The sequence below is a fragment of the Schistocerca gregaria genome, chromosome X, assembly GCF_023897955.1.
Source record: "Schistocerca gregaria isolate iqSchGreg1 chromosome X, iqSchGreg1.2, whole genome shotgun sequence".
NCBI lineage: Eukaryota > Metazoa > Arthropoda > Insecta > Orthoptera > Acrididae > Schistocerca > Schistocerca gregaria.
This window is the reverse complement of record NC_064931.1, coordinates 872,752,397-872,769,521: the sequence shown is the minus strand read 5'-3', so window position 1 is coordinate 872,769,521 and position 17,125 is coordinate 872,752,397. Positions and strand designations below refer to the sequence as shown.

The following is a 17,125-nucleotide window of genomic DNA, read 5'->3' as shown; positions in this document are numbered from 1 at the left end:
TATCTTTTTGTTTTACAAGATACCCCTATTCCTTGAGTAATCCATGGCTTCTTTGTGGACTTTGCTCTAACCTTGGTAAGTTTTGGGGGAAAACAGCGTTGGAATAAGGTAAGCACCTTATTAGCAAAAGTGTTATATTTTTTATGCATGCCATGAGCACTGTAAACATCACTCCAGTGAATGTCTCTGAGGAGTTTCCTAAAATAATCAATTTTTGGCTTACTGATTACCCTCTTGAGCTCAGATTTAACAGATTTTATATCCTGTTCAGTATTAACATTTAACAGAAGGAGCTGCATGTCATGGTCTGAGAGGCCATTGACTATTGGTTTTGTAATATAATTTTGTTCATTGGACTTTTGTATAAAGATGATATCAATGGCTGTTTGTGAGCAATTGGCTAGAGACTTTAAAGAAATCTACATTGAAATCACCAGCAACCACTATTTCTCTGTTTTTTGTTGTTAAATGGGCCAGTACAGCTTCAAGGTGGTTTACAAACAGATTAAAGTTACCTGCAGGTGCCCGATATACACTTAATATTATAAAGGATTTTTTGTGAAATTCTACTTCTGTTGCACATGCTTCCATACGCTGTTCTATGCAAAATTTATGAATGTCTATGTTCTTAAATTTATGACAGTTCCTGATAAATGTGGCAACCCATCCTTTCTCCATTTCTGATCTACAAAAGTGAGATGTTAACCTAAACCCTGTAACACTTAAAAGTTCTATGCCAGTAGACACATGATGTTCAGAGAGGCAGATTATGTCAGCCTGGGTTTGAAGACTCTAATTCGTCTATGCAGATAGTTAATTCATTAATTTTATTTCTCAGTCCTCTAATATTTTGACGCAATAAAGATAGCTGACATTTCGCATTGACTGAGTTAAAATTGGGTAGAGTTAAAATATCTGCTGATGTTGAAAATTCTTATCCAGTAGCTGTTTCTGCTGATGAAATAAGATAGAAATCCGTTTTTTTGGTTTCTTTCCCAAACTGAAGGTTTGTCTCAGTTCTAACCTCTCTTAAAATTTGGTTTCTTTCTGTCCTCCCTACTCTAAAAAAGGATCTCTTCTGAACCCTATAACCACAACAAGGTCACGCAAAGCTGTCTGACCTCCGGTGTGCCATCTGGCTGCACACAGCTGTGACTCGTGCAATGTCGGAACGTGCCGAGAGCCTCATCCGAGGTGATTGATGGATCACAATCAAACACCTGGCTGCACAACTGAACATCTTTGCCGGTAGTGCCAACACACCCGTCCACCAGTTGGAGCACTCAAAGGTGTGTGGCCACTGGGTTCTTTGCCACCTGACAGAAGACTGTAAAGAGCAACGAAGGACCCTCTCCACAGAATTTCTCGCACGTTACGAGGTCGACCGTAACAATTTTTTGTGGAACATCACCACAGGTGATAAAACGTGTGTTTGTCACTTCGAACCGGAAACAAAATGGCAATCCATGGAGTGGTGCCACACCACCTCCCGTCCGAAGAAAAAGTTCGAAGCTTCACCTTCGGCCAGAATAGTATCGGAGATTGTCTTCTGTTGATGTTCTCCCTCGTGGTGCAACGATCGACTTCGAATTGTGTATTGTACGACCCTCAGAAAATTGAAGAAACAACTTCGAGATGTTTGTCTCACAAAAATGCAAGAAAACTTCCCATTTTGCACGACAACACAATGCCTCACACAAGTCTGCACACCTGAAGGGAGCTCACAAAACTTTGACGGACAGTTCTCTCCCATCCCCCTTATAACACGGATCTCGCACCTTCCGACTTCCGTCCGTTTGGCTCGATGGAGGTTGCAATTGGTGGGAAGCAGTACACGGATGATGGGGAGGTTACTGATGCAGCGAGACATTGGCTCCGATGTGGACCAGTAAAGTGGTACCGTGTAGGTATCTAGGCCCTGCCAGTAAGGTGGGGTAGGCCATTGCATTGAATGGAGATTATGTTGAGAATTTTGATTTTGTAGCCAAAAGCATGGGGAGTAATATAATGTACTGAAATCCTGAATAAAATCAACTTGCTTTCAGAAAAAAAATGTGTTTCATTACTTACTGAACACCCCTCAATAGCTTTGTAATCATATAATGATGTCTTAGCTGCTGGTGAGACTTCCAGTTGGAATGGCTGTGGTCTACAAAACTTTTCCGTTCCTAATGTTTAGTCTGGAGCTGAGCTGGATGAACTGTTAGGAATGGAAAAGTTTCATGGAGCACGATCATACAATCCAGAATATTCTCCAGGAGTATAACTTCGTAATATTTAAAGTTATAGTTCAAAGCATAGCTTAAATAAGAGTCAGTTTTTCTAGCCTGGTGTGGAACATTCAGCTCAATTCTACGATGAAACATGTGGAGGCCATAGAAAAAATGCCTATCACAATAAACCTGAAGGATTTTTAAACTATTTATTTGAAAAGAAAATTTGAATGAATTTCTATGCAAGAAAATAGTCAAATCTGAAAATAATCAAATCCGAATGGTAATGAAACTGTGAAATGGCTTTTCCGTCGATGGAATCGCACCTCAAAATCTACCCCTTGTTAAATTACTTAAGTGTTTGGAAAAGTCTGGTCCTCACCAGAAGTGTGTGGCAAAAAGATATTAGCAGACTCTATCTTGATTAAAAATACTGGTATCATTGAGAAGCCTGTCACCTTCACCTTAGAATCAGTCACATAATCACAAGCTACCTATTCATAAATTGAGAAAAATATATTTGTGATTATGTATGAACACTGACAGGCTATAGCACATTTCCATGGGATCTAACATAGAATGTGATTCACATAAGGTGGTCTGCAGTCACATGAAAAAGGATTTACATAATACACTAGATGACTTTCCCACTATATTGTACTGAGTCACCTGGGCAACAGCTTATGAGATGGCTGGAGCATCCTCAGCTGGCACCCCTCCAGTGTTTGCATTTCTTCTACCTCCATCAATGACTGAAAATCGTTAGTGGGAACCTGTTGTTGTCCATCAAAAACGCAAGTACAATAATGTAAACCTGCAATGTCCACAGGTCCACATCCTGGCATTACTATGCTGATCATGCAGAGGAATATTAAGGATGAAGTCACAAACAAGGTGATATGTTAACACCCCAGGTGTTGCCATCGGGACCTGCACCTGTACGGTCTGAGCACACGACAAAATAAGTCCACACAGAGTACCTACACCTGGCCTTCTACCTAAGCCACTGAAACCGAGTCATCACAGCCATCTTGATTTTGTGGGAAACTGCCTCAGTGCCTCATCATTTACTGCTGTTCACACTTTGCCAATACTCCTATCTAACATCCATGTTAGCCACTACCACAGCCATAGAAGATACTCTGGTATATGTAGTGCTGCACATTGACCCTCAGTTTCTCTCTTACACGTCTGCCCACTTACATTGCAGCTACAGGTTCTTTTTTACCATTTCATGCTGCTTTCACTGGGGAAGCAGAATGAATGGTGCAAACTATTAAAAGTGTTCAACAAGAAAGCTCCGAGTACAGCGTACAGCCTCCATAGAGGACATGCTTGCCATGTTATAAACCTTCTATAGGTCTACTGCCATCCAAAGTTGCAGCTCACTGAACTGCCCATGGCAAGAGGGACTGAATGCTGCTTGAGCAGCTCCACTGTGTGTGATGAGGTTGATTCAGCATCCCGTGTCCCAAATTATCTCTGCAAGTTCAACCCACAGGTATAGGTGCCACACCATGGTGGATATGACACATTGTAGAAATATGTCAGGACCAGCACATCTACACTACTGTGCCTGAGAGCAGGCACATAATCTGCAAACAGCAATTGTGTTTGCAGTGATCAAATGACAAAGTTATTTTGGCCAACTAACAATCTCAGTGAGATCAGCATGGCACTACAAAAAACCACCAGTCCCACTGGCAGCAACATGGCCCAACAAGTTGCTCCCTTAAAAGGTCCAACAGCATCAAAGGGCAATATATGGACTCCCTTTGTGATCATTACACTGCCTCCAGCCACAGATGACCCCTCATTACTTTCACCAGTTACTGACCTCTATGTGCTGCAAACTCGGTCCACTGCTGTCAGTGCCTCAGAGCTGGCCACCTACAAGTTCACTGTCCTGAAGCCCTCGGCAGAGCTGCCAACCCTGGTGTCTTCTTTCTGTGCTAGTCCAACATTATACATTATGCCACTACCACCATGCATGCCAGTTAAACGGGTGACTGATCCAGAATTTTTGCCCGATGAACTGATGACCCCCAACTCAGATGTGGTTGACACCACCAAGAAAAACTTTTCATACCTCTCACTCAGTGCTACAATCATCACATCATGTGGGCCTGCCCAGTGGTCACTAGCTCTGCAAAAACTGCTACATATCACTATTAATTCTTGTTTATGTTTTTGTTGTCTACTTGCTTATACTTATTGCTACGCTTGGATCTATGAAGCCATCTACAAACTTGACTGTTGTATTACAGACTGGACCCCTGGCTTCTGATTTAATAACAATATGATGGTAAGGGAGACTGGACTGTTACTGTGTCACTGACAACCAATAATAATGTGTTTGTCAAGATTAATGTTTGTAGCACCTAGGGGGTCCATTTGTTTGTCACTATTAATATTGGTGTCTGGATCGACACCAAATTATTGAAGACTTTGTGCATCTCACACTCACCAGCTTTTATATTGTTGCAGCAGAAGCTGAGCAGCCCCATGGTGCAGTGGACATGATACAAAACTGTTGGATAGAGGCTCGTGAGTTCAAAACTCACCTCGACTGTACAATTTTAATTTCTATATTTGGTTTAAGTACATTCTAGAAGTATCCACAAACATAAAGAATCATTGTACGGGAATGTTCTGTAACTATATATAAACTGTATGTGTTCTGGACGGAGGCAGCTCCCTCCGTGCTCTTGTGTGTGCAAGTGCTGAATAAACCTTCATTAAGTGAAGTTAGTGTTCGTCATTCATCTAATTACACCTTCTTCTATGTGATAGTATTCTGGTAGAGACGCTGGGTACTGGAACTTGTAATAGCGCACATTATCGACGACACAGTGGCTCCCATCAGGCCGCGACAGAGCTGCCGTTTATGTGGTGAGAAACCCGAGTTCGAGCCATATTCAACAGGTCGCAATCTATGTTAGACAGAGGAAGAAGAGGACGTTGTGATGACAGCAGCTGTGTGTCACCACAATAGACATCTTTCCGGGTTCTCTGGTGACGATGGCCAAGATCCAAACAAGTGGCTGAACGTATATGAGCGTATAGCCAAATTTAACAAATGGGATGACACCATGTGTTTGGCTAACGTATGTTTCTACTTGGCGGACACTGCCAAGCAATGGTATGAGAACAACGAGGAGAAGTTCACAAGATGGGAAGTATTTTGGCGACACACGATGACAGAAGTGCAACGTTGAAGATAAATTACAGTGCAGGGGACAGTGTCCAGGAGAAACTACAGCATCCTAGATTCAGGACGTCTTTGAGCTGTGTAAAATAGTGGATCCTACAATGGAGGAGGAAGATAAATTTGCACATCTCTTGGAGGGTGTTGCTGAGGACATGTGTCAAGCCCTACTCCTGAAGGAGGTTTCGACAGCAGACAACTTCATAAAATGGTGCCAGTATATCGAGACAATGTAACAAAAAGAATTCCACACAAGAAGTTTGAACGGCTTCCAAGCACCGTATTGATATCTGTGATGGAGGAAGCAACTGATTTCACAAGTGTTCTTTGTCAGATAGTGAGAGGAAATTAAAAATGCACTTGGACTGCACAGCAAGCAAAAAAATTAGACACTTGAAGGAGGAGGTGGAACAGACATTGAGCCCAATCTCTCGTCCTTCACTTCCCTTTAAAATGGTGAAAAAGTCGAGACCCAGGTGGAGTTACATTCCTACAATGCCGCACAAGGAATCTGTTTGGGCACCAAGGAAGACTGATGTCTGGAGGACCCAGGACAACCAACCAGTATGTTTACACTGTGGACAACCGGGACATGTGGTGCGGTATTGTCGAGAAAGGCGAGAGATATTTGCTGACACCCGTGCCAGAAGACACCAGACCGATCTTAGCCAGCGCAAACTCAGGGTCAGCGAAGATGAACAAGAATATGTGGGTGCAGGACGACGTAGGTCACCATCGCCACAAGCTAGCCGCTGGAGAGGATGCTTCCCAACACACCGATCAAGGTCTCCATCACTGTTTAGAAGCTCCAGCTGGTCATCTAGCTGCCGCAACCTGGGAAACTAAAGGGTGTGACCTTCCTTGGGGGTAAGGCCGCTGAAGAGAAAAATCCTCCGCCATTGATCACTGCAAAAATGATAGGAAACTACGCCAGTATCCTCATGGACGACCATCCCAAGCTCTTGTCGACTCTGGATAATCATATTCAGTCATTTTGGAGAAGAACCGTCACCAATTGCAGAAAACAACAAAACATCTCTGCTCATTGAGCTAATGGGAAATATGTAAAACCTACAGGAATATGTACCATTCGTGTGGGTTTAAGTGGCCATACACAGTCCTTAGAATTCATCGTCTTACAAGAGTGCAGTCATGACGTCATTCTCAGATGGGACTTTTTGAAAGCTTCTCAGGAAATTACAGATTGTGGTCGCTTGAAGATTATGCTAGACGAGATGAGGAAGATGTGCATCCGAGTGTGTGGAGACTATGTGTGGTGGATGAAGAGATCATTCCTGGAGTTAGTACTAGAAAGGTAACTGTCATGCATCAACCAATGGATCTTGTAGTGGAATGTAAGATGAGCATAACACTGAAGAATAACTTCGTCATCCCAGCCTCTGTCATCTTGTTTAAGAATGGATTCAGTGAATTGTAGAGTGTTAACTGTTGCCAAGATCTGCAAATCCTTCCAAGACGCATGTGTGTACAACTGCTGAGCCGTTAATTGAAGAACAGCTGAGCATCTTAGAAACCTCCCATGCCAAGTCTGTGGGTGAAATTAGTGCTATCACTACGAGACATGATCTTCTAGCTCAACTATCACCAGATCTCACGAAGGAACAACACAAGAAGCTACTTGCCATTCTTCAAGAGTTCTCTGAATGCTTCAATCCACAGTTGAAGAGCAAATTAGACAAATCGATGGTGAAGCACAAGATTAGCACTGGAGACCATTATTCAACAAGCCAGAGAGCATACTGTGTGTCAGCAACGGAACGTCGAATAATTCGCAGAGCCCATGCTTCCCACCAGTGGTCCTCATCAGGGAGTAGGATGGCAGTTGGTGCTTTTGTGTTGATTACAGAAATCGTGCTGAGATAACTAAAAAGGATGTTTACCCTCTTCCAAGAATTGAAGATACACTAGATTGTCTGAAGAGGCTAAGTTGTTTTCAGCCATGGCCATGTACTCTGGATACTGGCAAATCTAAGTGGCTGAGGCTACTCATGAGAAAACTGCATTCGGTAATGACGTTTGGTTTGTGTTACAAGCAACTTTTGATTGGATAATGGATAATCTTCTAAGGCACCTGAAGAGGACGATGTGTCTTTGTGATATATATGACATTATAGTGTTCTCAGACACATTTGATGAACATATAAAAAGACTGAGGGCCGTTCTTAAGTGTCTCCAACAAGCCGGACTGAAACTTAATCCAAGAAAGTGTCTCTTTGGAGCAAAAGAAATCAAAATACTTGGAAACCTTGTGTCAAACAAAGGTGTGCAGACAGACCTAGAAAAGGTGAGATCAATAATGGCATTTCCTATTCCTAAAAGTATTGTTGTTGTTGTTGTTGTTGTGGTCTTCAGTCCTGAGACTGGTTTGATACAGCTCTCCATGCTAATCTATCCTGTGCAAGCTCCTTCATCTCCCAGTACCTAATGCAACCTACATCCTTCTGAATCTGCTTAGTGTAGTCATCTCTTGGTCTCCCTCTACGATTTTTTCCCTCCACGCTGTCCTCCAATACTAAATTGGTGATCCCTTGATGCCTCAGAACATGTCCTACCAACCGGACCCTTCTTCTGGTCAAGTTGTGACATAAACTTCTCTTCTCCCCAATCCTATTCAATACCTCCTCATTAGTTACATGATCTACCCACCTAATCTTCAACATTCTTCTGTAGCACCACATTTCGAAAGCTTCTATTCTCTTCTTGTCCAAAATATTTATTGTCCATGTTTCACTTCCATATATGGATACACTCCATACAAATACTTTCAGAAACGACTTCCTGACATTTAAATCTATACTCGATGTTAACAAATTTCTCTTCTTCAGAAACGCTTTCCTTGCCATTGCCAGTCTACATTTTATATCTTCTCTACTTCGACCATCATCAGTTATTTTACTCCCCAAATAGCAAAACTCCTTTACTACTTTAAGCGTCTCATTTCCTAATCTAATTCCCTCAGCATCACCCGACTTAATTAGACTACATTCCATTATCCTCGTTTTGCTTTTGTTGATGTTCATCTTATATTCTCCTTTCACGACACTATTCATTCCGTTCAACTGCTATTCCAAGTCCTTTGCTGTCTCTGACAGAATTACAATGTCATCGGCGAACCTCAAAGTTTTTGTTTCTTCTCCCTGGATTTTAATATCTACTCCAAATTTTTCTTTTTTTCCTTTACTGCTTGCTCAACTGTCCAGAGTGCCAGAGGAGAAAGGCAGTCCCTCAGAAACCACCTGATGACTCATACCAATTCCACCAGCAGAAACGCCTTTCCAGCATGTTGGGATTGACCTATTTGGTCGATTTCCGATGTCTGCTAGTGGCAATAGATGGATTATTGTTTGCACTGATTATCTGAGATGCCATGCCATTACAAAAGCAGTGAAAACAGCTGAAACATCCGACATAGCCAAATTCATTGTGGAAGACAGTGTATTAAAACATGGTGCCCCAACGTCATTAATTATGGATCGAGGGAAAGTTTGTCAATCGAATCTTGTGACAGCGTTAAAATGTCGGTGACACATTACTCGTCACATGACGACTGCCTACCATCCACAAACTAATGGGCTTACTGTACACCTTAATAAGACCTGACCCTACATGCTATCAATGTTCATCAGTGTTGAGCAGAGCAACTGGGATGAGGTGCTACCTTTTGTGACGATTGCCTACGCCACCTCCAAACAAGACACTACGGGATTTATGTCCTTTTTCCGGGCACGAGAGCATGAGGCGACTCCGATGATGGACACTATGTTTCCATTACATACTGATGACATGGACGACGACTACATTGGCCAGGTGTTAACCAGAGCTGGGGAAGCTCAGCAGTTAGCTCACTCTGCATGCTGCAGGCTCAAGAAAACGATCGCCAAAGGTATGACATGAGCCACTGCCCTGTTGTCTACCAGCCTGATGACCTCGTCTGGATCTTCACTCCTGTTCGGAAGGTTAGTTTCTCTGAGAAGCTCCTCATGCGCTAATTTGGACCTAATAAGGTTGTAGGACAGTTGTGTGATGTTACTTATGAAGTTGAAGGTTTCGACCCCATCAGAAGACGATGAAAGACCAGAGAAACAGTTAACGTCCTTCGAATGAAGCCCTATAAGGATCCGGCAACCCAGGATAAATTTTAAGCTCCAACGACAGGCAACAAGCGGAAAGGTGATAAAGAGCATAGCGGCAAAAGAAGTTCTAAGAAGATTACCATCAGGGCGAGAATCAGTCATCAGGAGCCAGAGTATGCAGGACCGATTACTCGTTCCAGGACTAGGAGGACGTAACACTGAGATGCTGTTCCTTAATGAGGAAGCAATGTTGCAGCAGAAGCTGAGTAGCACTGTGGTGTAGTGGATATGATAGTAACTGTTGCATCGAGGGTTGTTGTTGTTGTTGTTGTTGTCTTCAGTCCTGAGAATGGTTTGATGCAGCTCTCCATGCTACTCTATCCTGTGCAAGCTGCTTCATCTCCCAGTACCTACTGCAACCTACATCCTTCTGAATCTGTTTAGTGTATTCATCTCTTGGTCTCCCTCTACGATATTTACCCTCCACGCAGCCCTCCAATGCTATATTTGTGATCTCTTGATGCCTCAAAACATGTCATACCGACCGATCCCTTCTTCTAGTCAAGTTGTGGCACAAACTTCTCGTCTCCCCAATCCTCCTCATTAGTTATGTGATCTACCCACCTAATCTTCAGCATTCTTCTGTGGCACCACATTTCGAAAGCTTCTATTCTCTTCTTGTCCAGACTAGTTATCATCATGTTTCACTTCCATACATGGCTACACTCCAAACAAATACTTTCAGAAACGACTTCCTGATACATAAATCTATATTCGATGTTAACAAATTTCTCTTCTTCAGAAACATTTTTCCTTGTCATTGCCAGTCTACATTTTATATCCTCTCTACTTCGACCATCATCACTTATTTTACTACCTAAATAGCAAAACTCCTTTACTACTTTAAGTGTCTCATTCCCTAATCTAATTCCCTCAGCACCACCCGATTTAATTTGACTACATTCCATTATCCTCGTTTTGCTTTTGTTGCTGTTCATCTTATATACTCCTTTCAAGGCACTGACCATTCCGTTCAACTGCTCTTCCAAGTCCTTTGCCGTCGCTGACAGAATTACAATGTCATCGGCGAACCTCAAAGTTTTTACTTCTTCTCCATGAATTTTAATACCTACTCCGAATTTTTCTTTTGTTTCCTTTACTGCTTGTTCAATATACCACTGCTTCCCTTTCATGCCCCTCGACTCTTATGACTGCCATCTGGTTTCTGTACAAATTGTAAATAGCCTTTCGCACCCTGAATTTTACCCCTGCCACCTTCAGCATTTGAAAGAAAGTATTCCAGTCAACATTGTCAAAAGCTTTCTCTAAGTCTACAAATGCTAGAAATGTAGGTTTGCCTTTCCTTAATCTTTCTTCTAAGATAAGTTGTAAGGTCAGTACTGCCTCACGTGTTCCAACATTTCTACGGAATCCAAACTGATCCTCCCCGAGGTCCGCATCTACCAGTTTTTCCATTCGTCTGTAAAGAATTCGCGTTAGTATTTTGCAGCTGTGAGTTATTAAACTGATAGTTCGGTAATTTTCACATCTGTCAGCACCTGCTTTCTTTGGGATTGGAATTATTATATTCTTCTTGTCTCATACATCTTGTTCACCAGCTGGTACAGTTTTGTCATGACTGGCTCTCCCAAGGCCGTCAGTAGCTCTAATGGAATATTGTCTACTCTGGGGGCCTTGTTTCGACACAGGTCTTTCAGTGCTCTGTCAAACTCTTCACGCAGAATCTTATCTCCCATTTCGTCTTCATCTACATCCTCTTCCATTTCCATAATATTGTCCTCAAGTACATCGCACTTGTATAAACCTTCTATATACTCCTTCCACCTTTCTGCCTTCCCTTCTTTGCTTAGAACTGGGTTGCCATCTGAGCTCTTGATATTCATACACGTGGTTCTCTTCTCTCCAAAGGTCTCTTTAATTTTCCTGTAGGCAGTATCTATCTTACCCCTCTACATCTACATGACTACTCTGCAATTCACATTTAAGTGCTTGGCAGAGGGTTCATCGAACCACAATCATACTATTTCTCTACTATTCCACTCCCGAACAGCAAGCGGTCAACCATGACTGACAACCACAATGAAGCATCACCATTATTGTGCACCATGTACATTGTAACCCTTTCATATCTGAACAAGTAGTTGACTCTTGGCAGCATTCTTTGTCATTCCGTACCATTGGTCAGAGAATATAGCAGACACAAACTAGAACATTATTGTTGCATGCATTTACATCTACATCTACATGACTACTCTGCAATTCACATTTAAATGCTTGGCAGAGGGTTCATCGAACCACAATCATACTATCTCTCTACCATTCCACTCCTGAACACCTAAACCTTTCTGTTCGAGCTCTGATTTCTCTTATTTTATTTTGATGATCATTCCTACCTATGTAGGTTGGGCTCAACAAAATATTTTCGCATTCGGAAGAGAAAGTTGGTGACTGAAATTTCGTAAAAAGGTCTCGCCGCGACGAAAAACGTCTATGCTGTAATGACTTCCATCCCAACTCGTGTATCATATCTGCCACACTCTCTCCCCTATAACGCGATAATACAAAACGAGCTGCCCTTTTTTGCACCCTTTCGATGTCCTCCGTCAATCCCACCTGGTAAGGATCCCACACCGCGCAGCAATATTCTAACAGAGGACGAACGAGTGTAGTGTAAGCTGTCTCTTTAGTGGACTTGTTGCATCTTCTAAGTGTCCTGCCAATGAAACGCAACCTTTGGCTCGCCTTCCCGACAATATTATCTATGTGGTCCTTCCAACTGAAGTTGTTCGTAATTTTAACACCCAAGTACCTAGTTGAATTGACAGCCTTGAGAATTGTACTATTTATCGAGTAATCGAATTCCAAGGGATTTCTTTTGGAACTCATGTGGATCATCTCACACTTTTCATTATTTAGCGTCAACTGCCACCTGACACACCATGCAGCAATCTTTTCTAAATCGCTTTGCAGCTCACCCCTAGTGAGATAATAATACGTCTGTATTCCTTTTTGCCTGCTTCATTTACTGCATTTTTATATTTTCTCCTTTCATCAATTAAATTCAATATTTCTTCTGTTACCCAGGGATTTCTAGCAGCCCTCGTCTTTTTACCTACTTTATCCTCTGCTGCCTTCACTACTTCATCCCTCAGAGCTACCCATTCTTCTTCTACTGTGTTTCTTTCCCCCATTCCTGTCAATTGTTCCGTTATGCTCTCCTTGAAACTCTGTACAACCTCTGGTTCTTTCAGCTTATCCACATCCCATGTCCTTAAATTCCCACCTTTTTGCAGTTTCTTCAGTTTTAACCTACAGGTTATGACGAATAGATTGTGGTCAGAGTCCACATCTGCCCCTGGAAATGTCCTACAATTTAAAACCAGATTCCTAAATCTCTGTCTTACCATTATATAATCTATCTGATACCTTTTAGTATCTCCAGGATTCTTCCATGTATACAACCTTCTTTTATGATTCTTGAACCAAGTGTTAGCTATGATTAAGTTATGCTCTGTGCAAAATTCTACCAGACGGCTTCCTCTTTCATTTCTTAGCCCCAATCCATAATCACCTACTACATTTCCTTCTCTCCCTTTTCCTACTGACGAATTCCAGTCACCCATGACTATTAAATTTTCGTCTCCCTTCACTACCTGAATAATTTCTTCATCATACATTTCATCAATTTCTTCATCATCTGCAGAGCGAGTGGCATATAAACTTGTACTACTGTAGTAGGCATGGGCTTTGTGTCTATCTTGGCCACAATAATGCGTTCACTATGCTGTTTGTAGTAGCTTACCCGCACTCCTATTTTTTTTATTCATTATTAAACCTACTCCTCCATTACCCCTATTTGATTTTGTATTTATAACCTTGTATTCACCTGACCAAAAGTCTTGTTCCTCCTGCCACCAAACTTCACTAATTCCCACTATATCTAACTTTAACCTATCCATTTCCCTTTTTAAATTTTCTAACCTACCTGCTCGATTAAGGGATCTGACATTCCACGCTCCGCATCGAGGGTCACGAGTTCAAAACTATTCAATTTTAATTTCTATATTCGGTTTGAGAACATTCTAGAAGTATCCGCAAATATCAAGAATCATTGTACTGGAATGTTCTATATATATATATATATATGTCTGCTTGTGTCTGTGTATGTGCGGATGGATATGTGTGTGTGTGTGTGCGAGTGTACACCTGTCCTTTTTTTCCCCTAAGGGAAGTCTTTCCGCTCCCGGGATTGGAATGACTCCTTACCCTCTCCCTTAAAACCCACACCCTTTCATTTTTCCCTCTCCTTCCTTCCTTCCTGACGAAGCAACTGCCAGTTGCGAAAGCTTGTAATTCTGTGTGTGTGTTTGTGTGTTTTGTTCATGTGCCTGTCTGCCAGCGCTTTCCCGCTTGGTAAGTCTTGGAATCTTTATTTTTAATATATATATATATATATATATATATATATATATATATATATATATATACTGTATGTGTTCTGGCTGGATGCAGTTTGCTCTGCGGTCTTGTCTGTGCAAGTGCCGAATAATACTTCGTTAAGTGAAGTTAGTGTTCGTCATTCATCCAATTACACCTTCTTCTATGTGACAGTATGTCATAAGACAGACATTAAACTGTTATACTAAAGCTCTACTTTAAATGCAAATAAAACGACAATTTATCATAGTCATAGCAGGTGCATGTTATCAACAAAGCATCAAAGCCCAACAACTTTAAAAAAAATGAAAACTCACCTCACTTCTCCCTAGTAAATATCCAGGTTTGTAATGAGGAACAGTATCCGACAATGAGCACTCTATTCCCAGATGTACACTCAGCAAATCTCTCAAAATTGCCAACCTTGCACTGTCACTAGCCTGAAGTGTTCGAAACTTTTCTTTTTCTTGTTCATACTGTTGTGGATCAATCTCAAGGTGGACCTGTAACACACATTGTGGTGTGTAACAGTAGCTTCAACTTTAATCCAACAATGTTACAGTAAAATTTATGAACAAGAGTAACATTTTTAAAGAGTAATATTACTTATATTTGTTTCAGAGCAACTTAAAATATCAACATTACAATTTTCATATGACAGCAAAGTTTCTGCATACAGCAACAGGTTAAATGACTTAACAAAACCTTTAAACACAGCAAGATCCATATCAACCATTTTGCAATTAAAACGGCAAATATAGACAACAAAGACAGAGTGCTAAGTTTCCAACGTAGTTGCAGAGGCAGGAAAAATAGCTTGGACATTGTTAGCCCTCAGTTGAACTACCACGTACAGACAGGTTACAAGCACTAAAAAGCAAATCACGAAGTTTTATGCCTATGAAACAACTAAAAGTATGAAGAAGGCAAGAAGTAAACTAAAATAAGAAACAACTATAAAAAAGGACCATTTTGTACTTCTATCTGTAAGGTCCATCATCTTTGCACTGGAATGAAAATGCAATAAATTCACTAGTATGTTCCACCTTAATTATTTTTCAAGCATCCTTGGAATTAAATGAAGCAACAGATTCCAAAATGTTATTTTGAAGCCTTTTTTTTTACATATTAATCTCAAAAACAACTTATTTGCATGTTCTGTTATGTTTTAAGAATCAAGAGCAAAAGCTGAAAATTAGTTCTGGACTCGGATTCAAAGCCAGGTCTTCTGCTCTCTATGCAGATGCACCAACCACTAAGCCATTCGGACACAGTGGTCATCACAACTGCACGGACTACCCTAACATGCCTTTCATTAGACCCAAATTCTCAACTTATCCACACACTGATGACATAGTCCCCCTGCCCCTTACCCTCATTATTCATGGTATTTCACTGATTCACATACGAGTTTGAGCCTGATATGCATTCACACTGAAGAGATCATTGGTCTTTCTCACCTTATATGTGGTGTCTGTTCTTTCGGACATGTCAGAGAGAACCGACACCACATATACAGAAATGATTTATGCTACACAAGGTACTACAATAGTTTTGGACTATGTCAAAGTTCTCTCTCTCTCTCTCTCTCTCTCTCTCTCTCTCTTATTTTTTTTAACAATACAGAAGTGAAACAAAGCGAAAGAAGCTTGAACACCAGGAAGGTCCAAGACAATGTTTAAAATCAAATGAACAATGAAAGGCGAACCACAGGAAGAGAGTACAACAGAAAGAGGAGAAGCTAGCAATGATTCTGCAGGACCTTATATCAACCATCATTACAAATATTTACAAAGCTCCAGCCATTCTTTACCTTGATCAGTAAGCATCTGTCTATTTCTGTTTTAATTATAATTTGCGAGTGGAAAGAATGAACACCTATTTTCGCATTCGGAGGAGAAAGTTGGTGATTGAAATTTTGTGATAAGATTCCGTCACAACGAAAAACGCCTTTCTTTTAATGATGTCCAGCTCAAATCTTGTATCATTTCTGTGACGCTCTCTCCCATATTTCGCGATAATACAAAACGTGCTGCCTTTATTTGAACTATTTTGATGTATTCCGTCAGTCTTATCAGGTAAGGATCCCACATCGCACAGCAGTGTTCTAAAAGAGGACAGACAAGCGTAGTGTAGGCAGTCTCCTTAGTAGGTCTGTTACATTTTCTAAGTGTCCTACCAATAAAATTCAGTATTTGGTTAGCCTCCCCCACAACATTTTCTATGTGTTCTTGTTGTGCATAATTGTAATACCTAGGTATTTAGTAGAATTTACGGCATTTAGGTTAGACTGATTTATCGTGTAACCAAAGTTTAACGAGTTCCCTTTAGCACTCATGTGGACGACCTCACACTTTTTATTATTTAGGGTCAACTGCCACTTTTCGCACCATTCAGCTATCTTTTCTAAATCATTTTGCAATTTGTTTTGATCTTCTGATGACTTTATTAATCAATAAATGACACATCATCTGCAAACAACCGAAGACAACTGCTCAGATTGTCTCCCAAATCGTTTATACAGATAAGGAACAGCAAAGGGCCTATAAAACTACCTTGAGGAATGCCAGAAATCACTTCTGTTTTACTCGGATGACTTTCCATCAATCACTACGAACTGTGATCTCTCTGACATGAAAACACAAATCCAGTCACATAACTGAGACGATATTCCATAAGCATGCACTTTCCCTACGAGCCGCTTGTGTGGTACTGTGTCAAAAGCCTTCCGGAAATCCAGAAATATGGAATCGATCTGAAATCCCTTGTCAATAGTACTCAGCACTTCATGTAAATAAAGAGCTAGTTGTGTTTCACAGGAACGATGTTTTCTTAAGCCCATGTTGACTGTGTGTCAATAGACCATTTTTTTCGAGGTAATGCATAATGTTCGAACACAATATATGTTCCAAAATCCTGCTAAATATTGACATTAATGATATGGGCCTGTAATTTAGTGGATTACTCCTACCTTTTTTTGAATATTGGTGTGACCTGTGCAACTTTCCAGTCTTTGGGTACGGATATTTCGTCGAGCGAACGGTTGTATATGATTGTTAAGTATGGAGCTAATGCATCAGCATACTCCGAAAGGAACCTAACTGGTATACAGTTTGGACCAGAAGACTTACTTTTATTAAGTAATTTAAGTT

General features: G+C 41.0%; 1 protein-coding gene across 10 annotated transcripts in view; it reads right to left on the bottom strand.

The window, feature by feature from the left end:
* The window catches only part of LOC126297613 (biotin--protein ligase), a 429,285-nt gene that overhangs the window by 142,150 nt on the left and 270,010 nt on the right, over window positions 1-17,125 (bottom strand). For all 10 annotated transcript variants that reach the window (XM_049988622.1, XM_049988625.1, XM_049988619.1 and 7 more), the window contains one exon: window positions 14,291-14,476. In XM_049988622.1, the coding sequence (XP_049844579.1) occupies window positions 14,291-14,476 (186 nt within the window). The remainder of the gene's footprint in view (window positions 1-14,290; window positions 14,477-17,125) is intronic.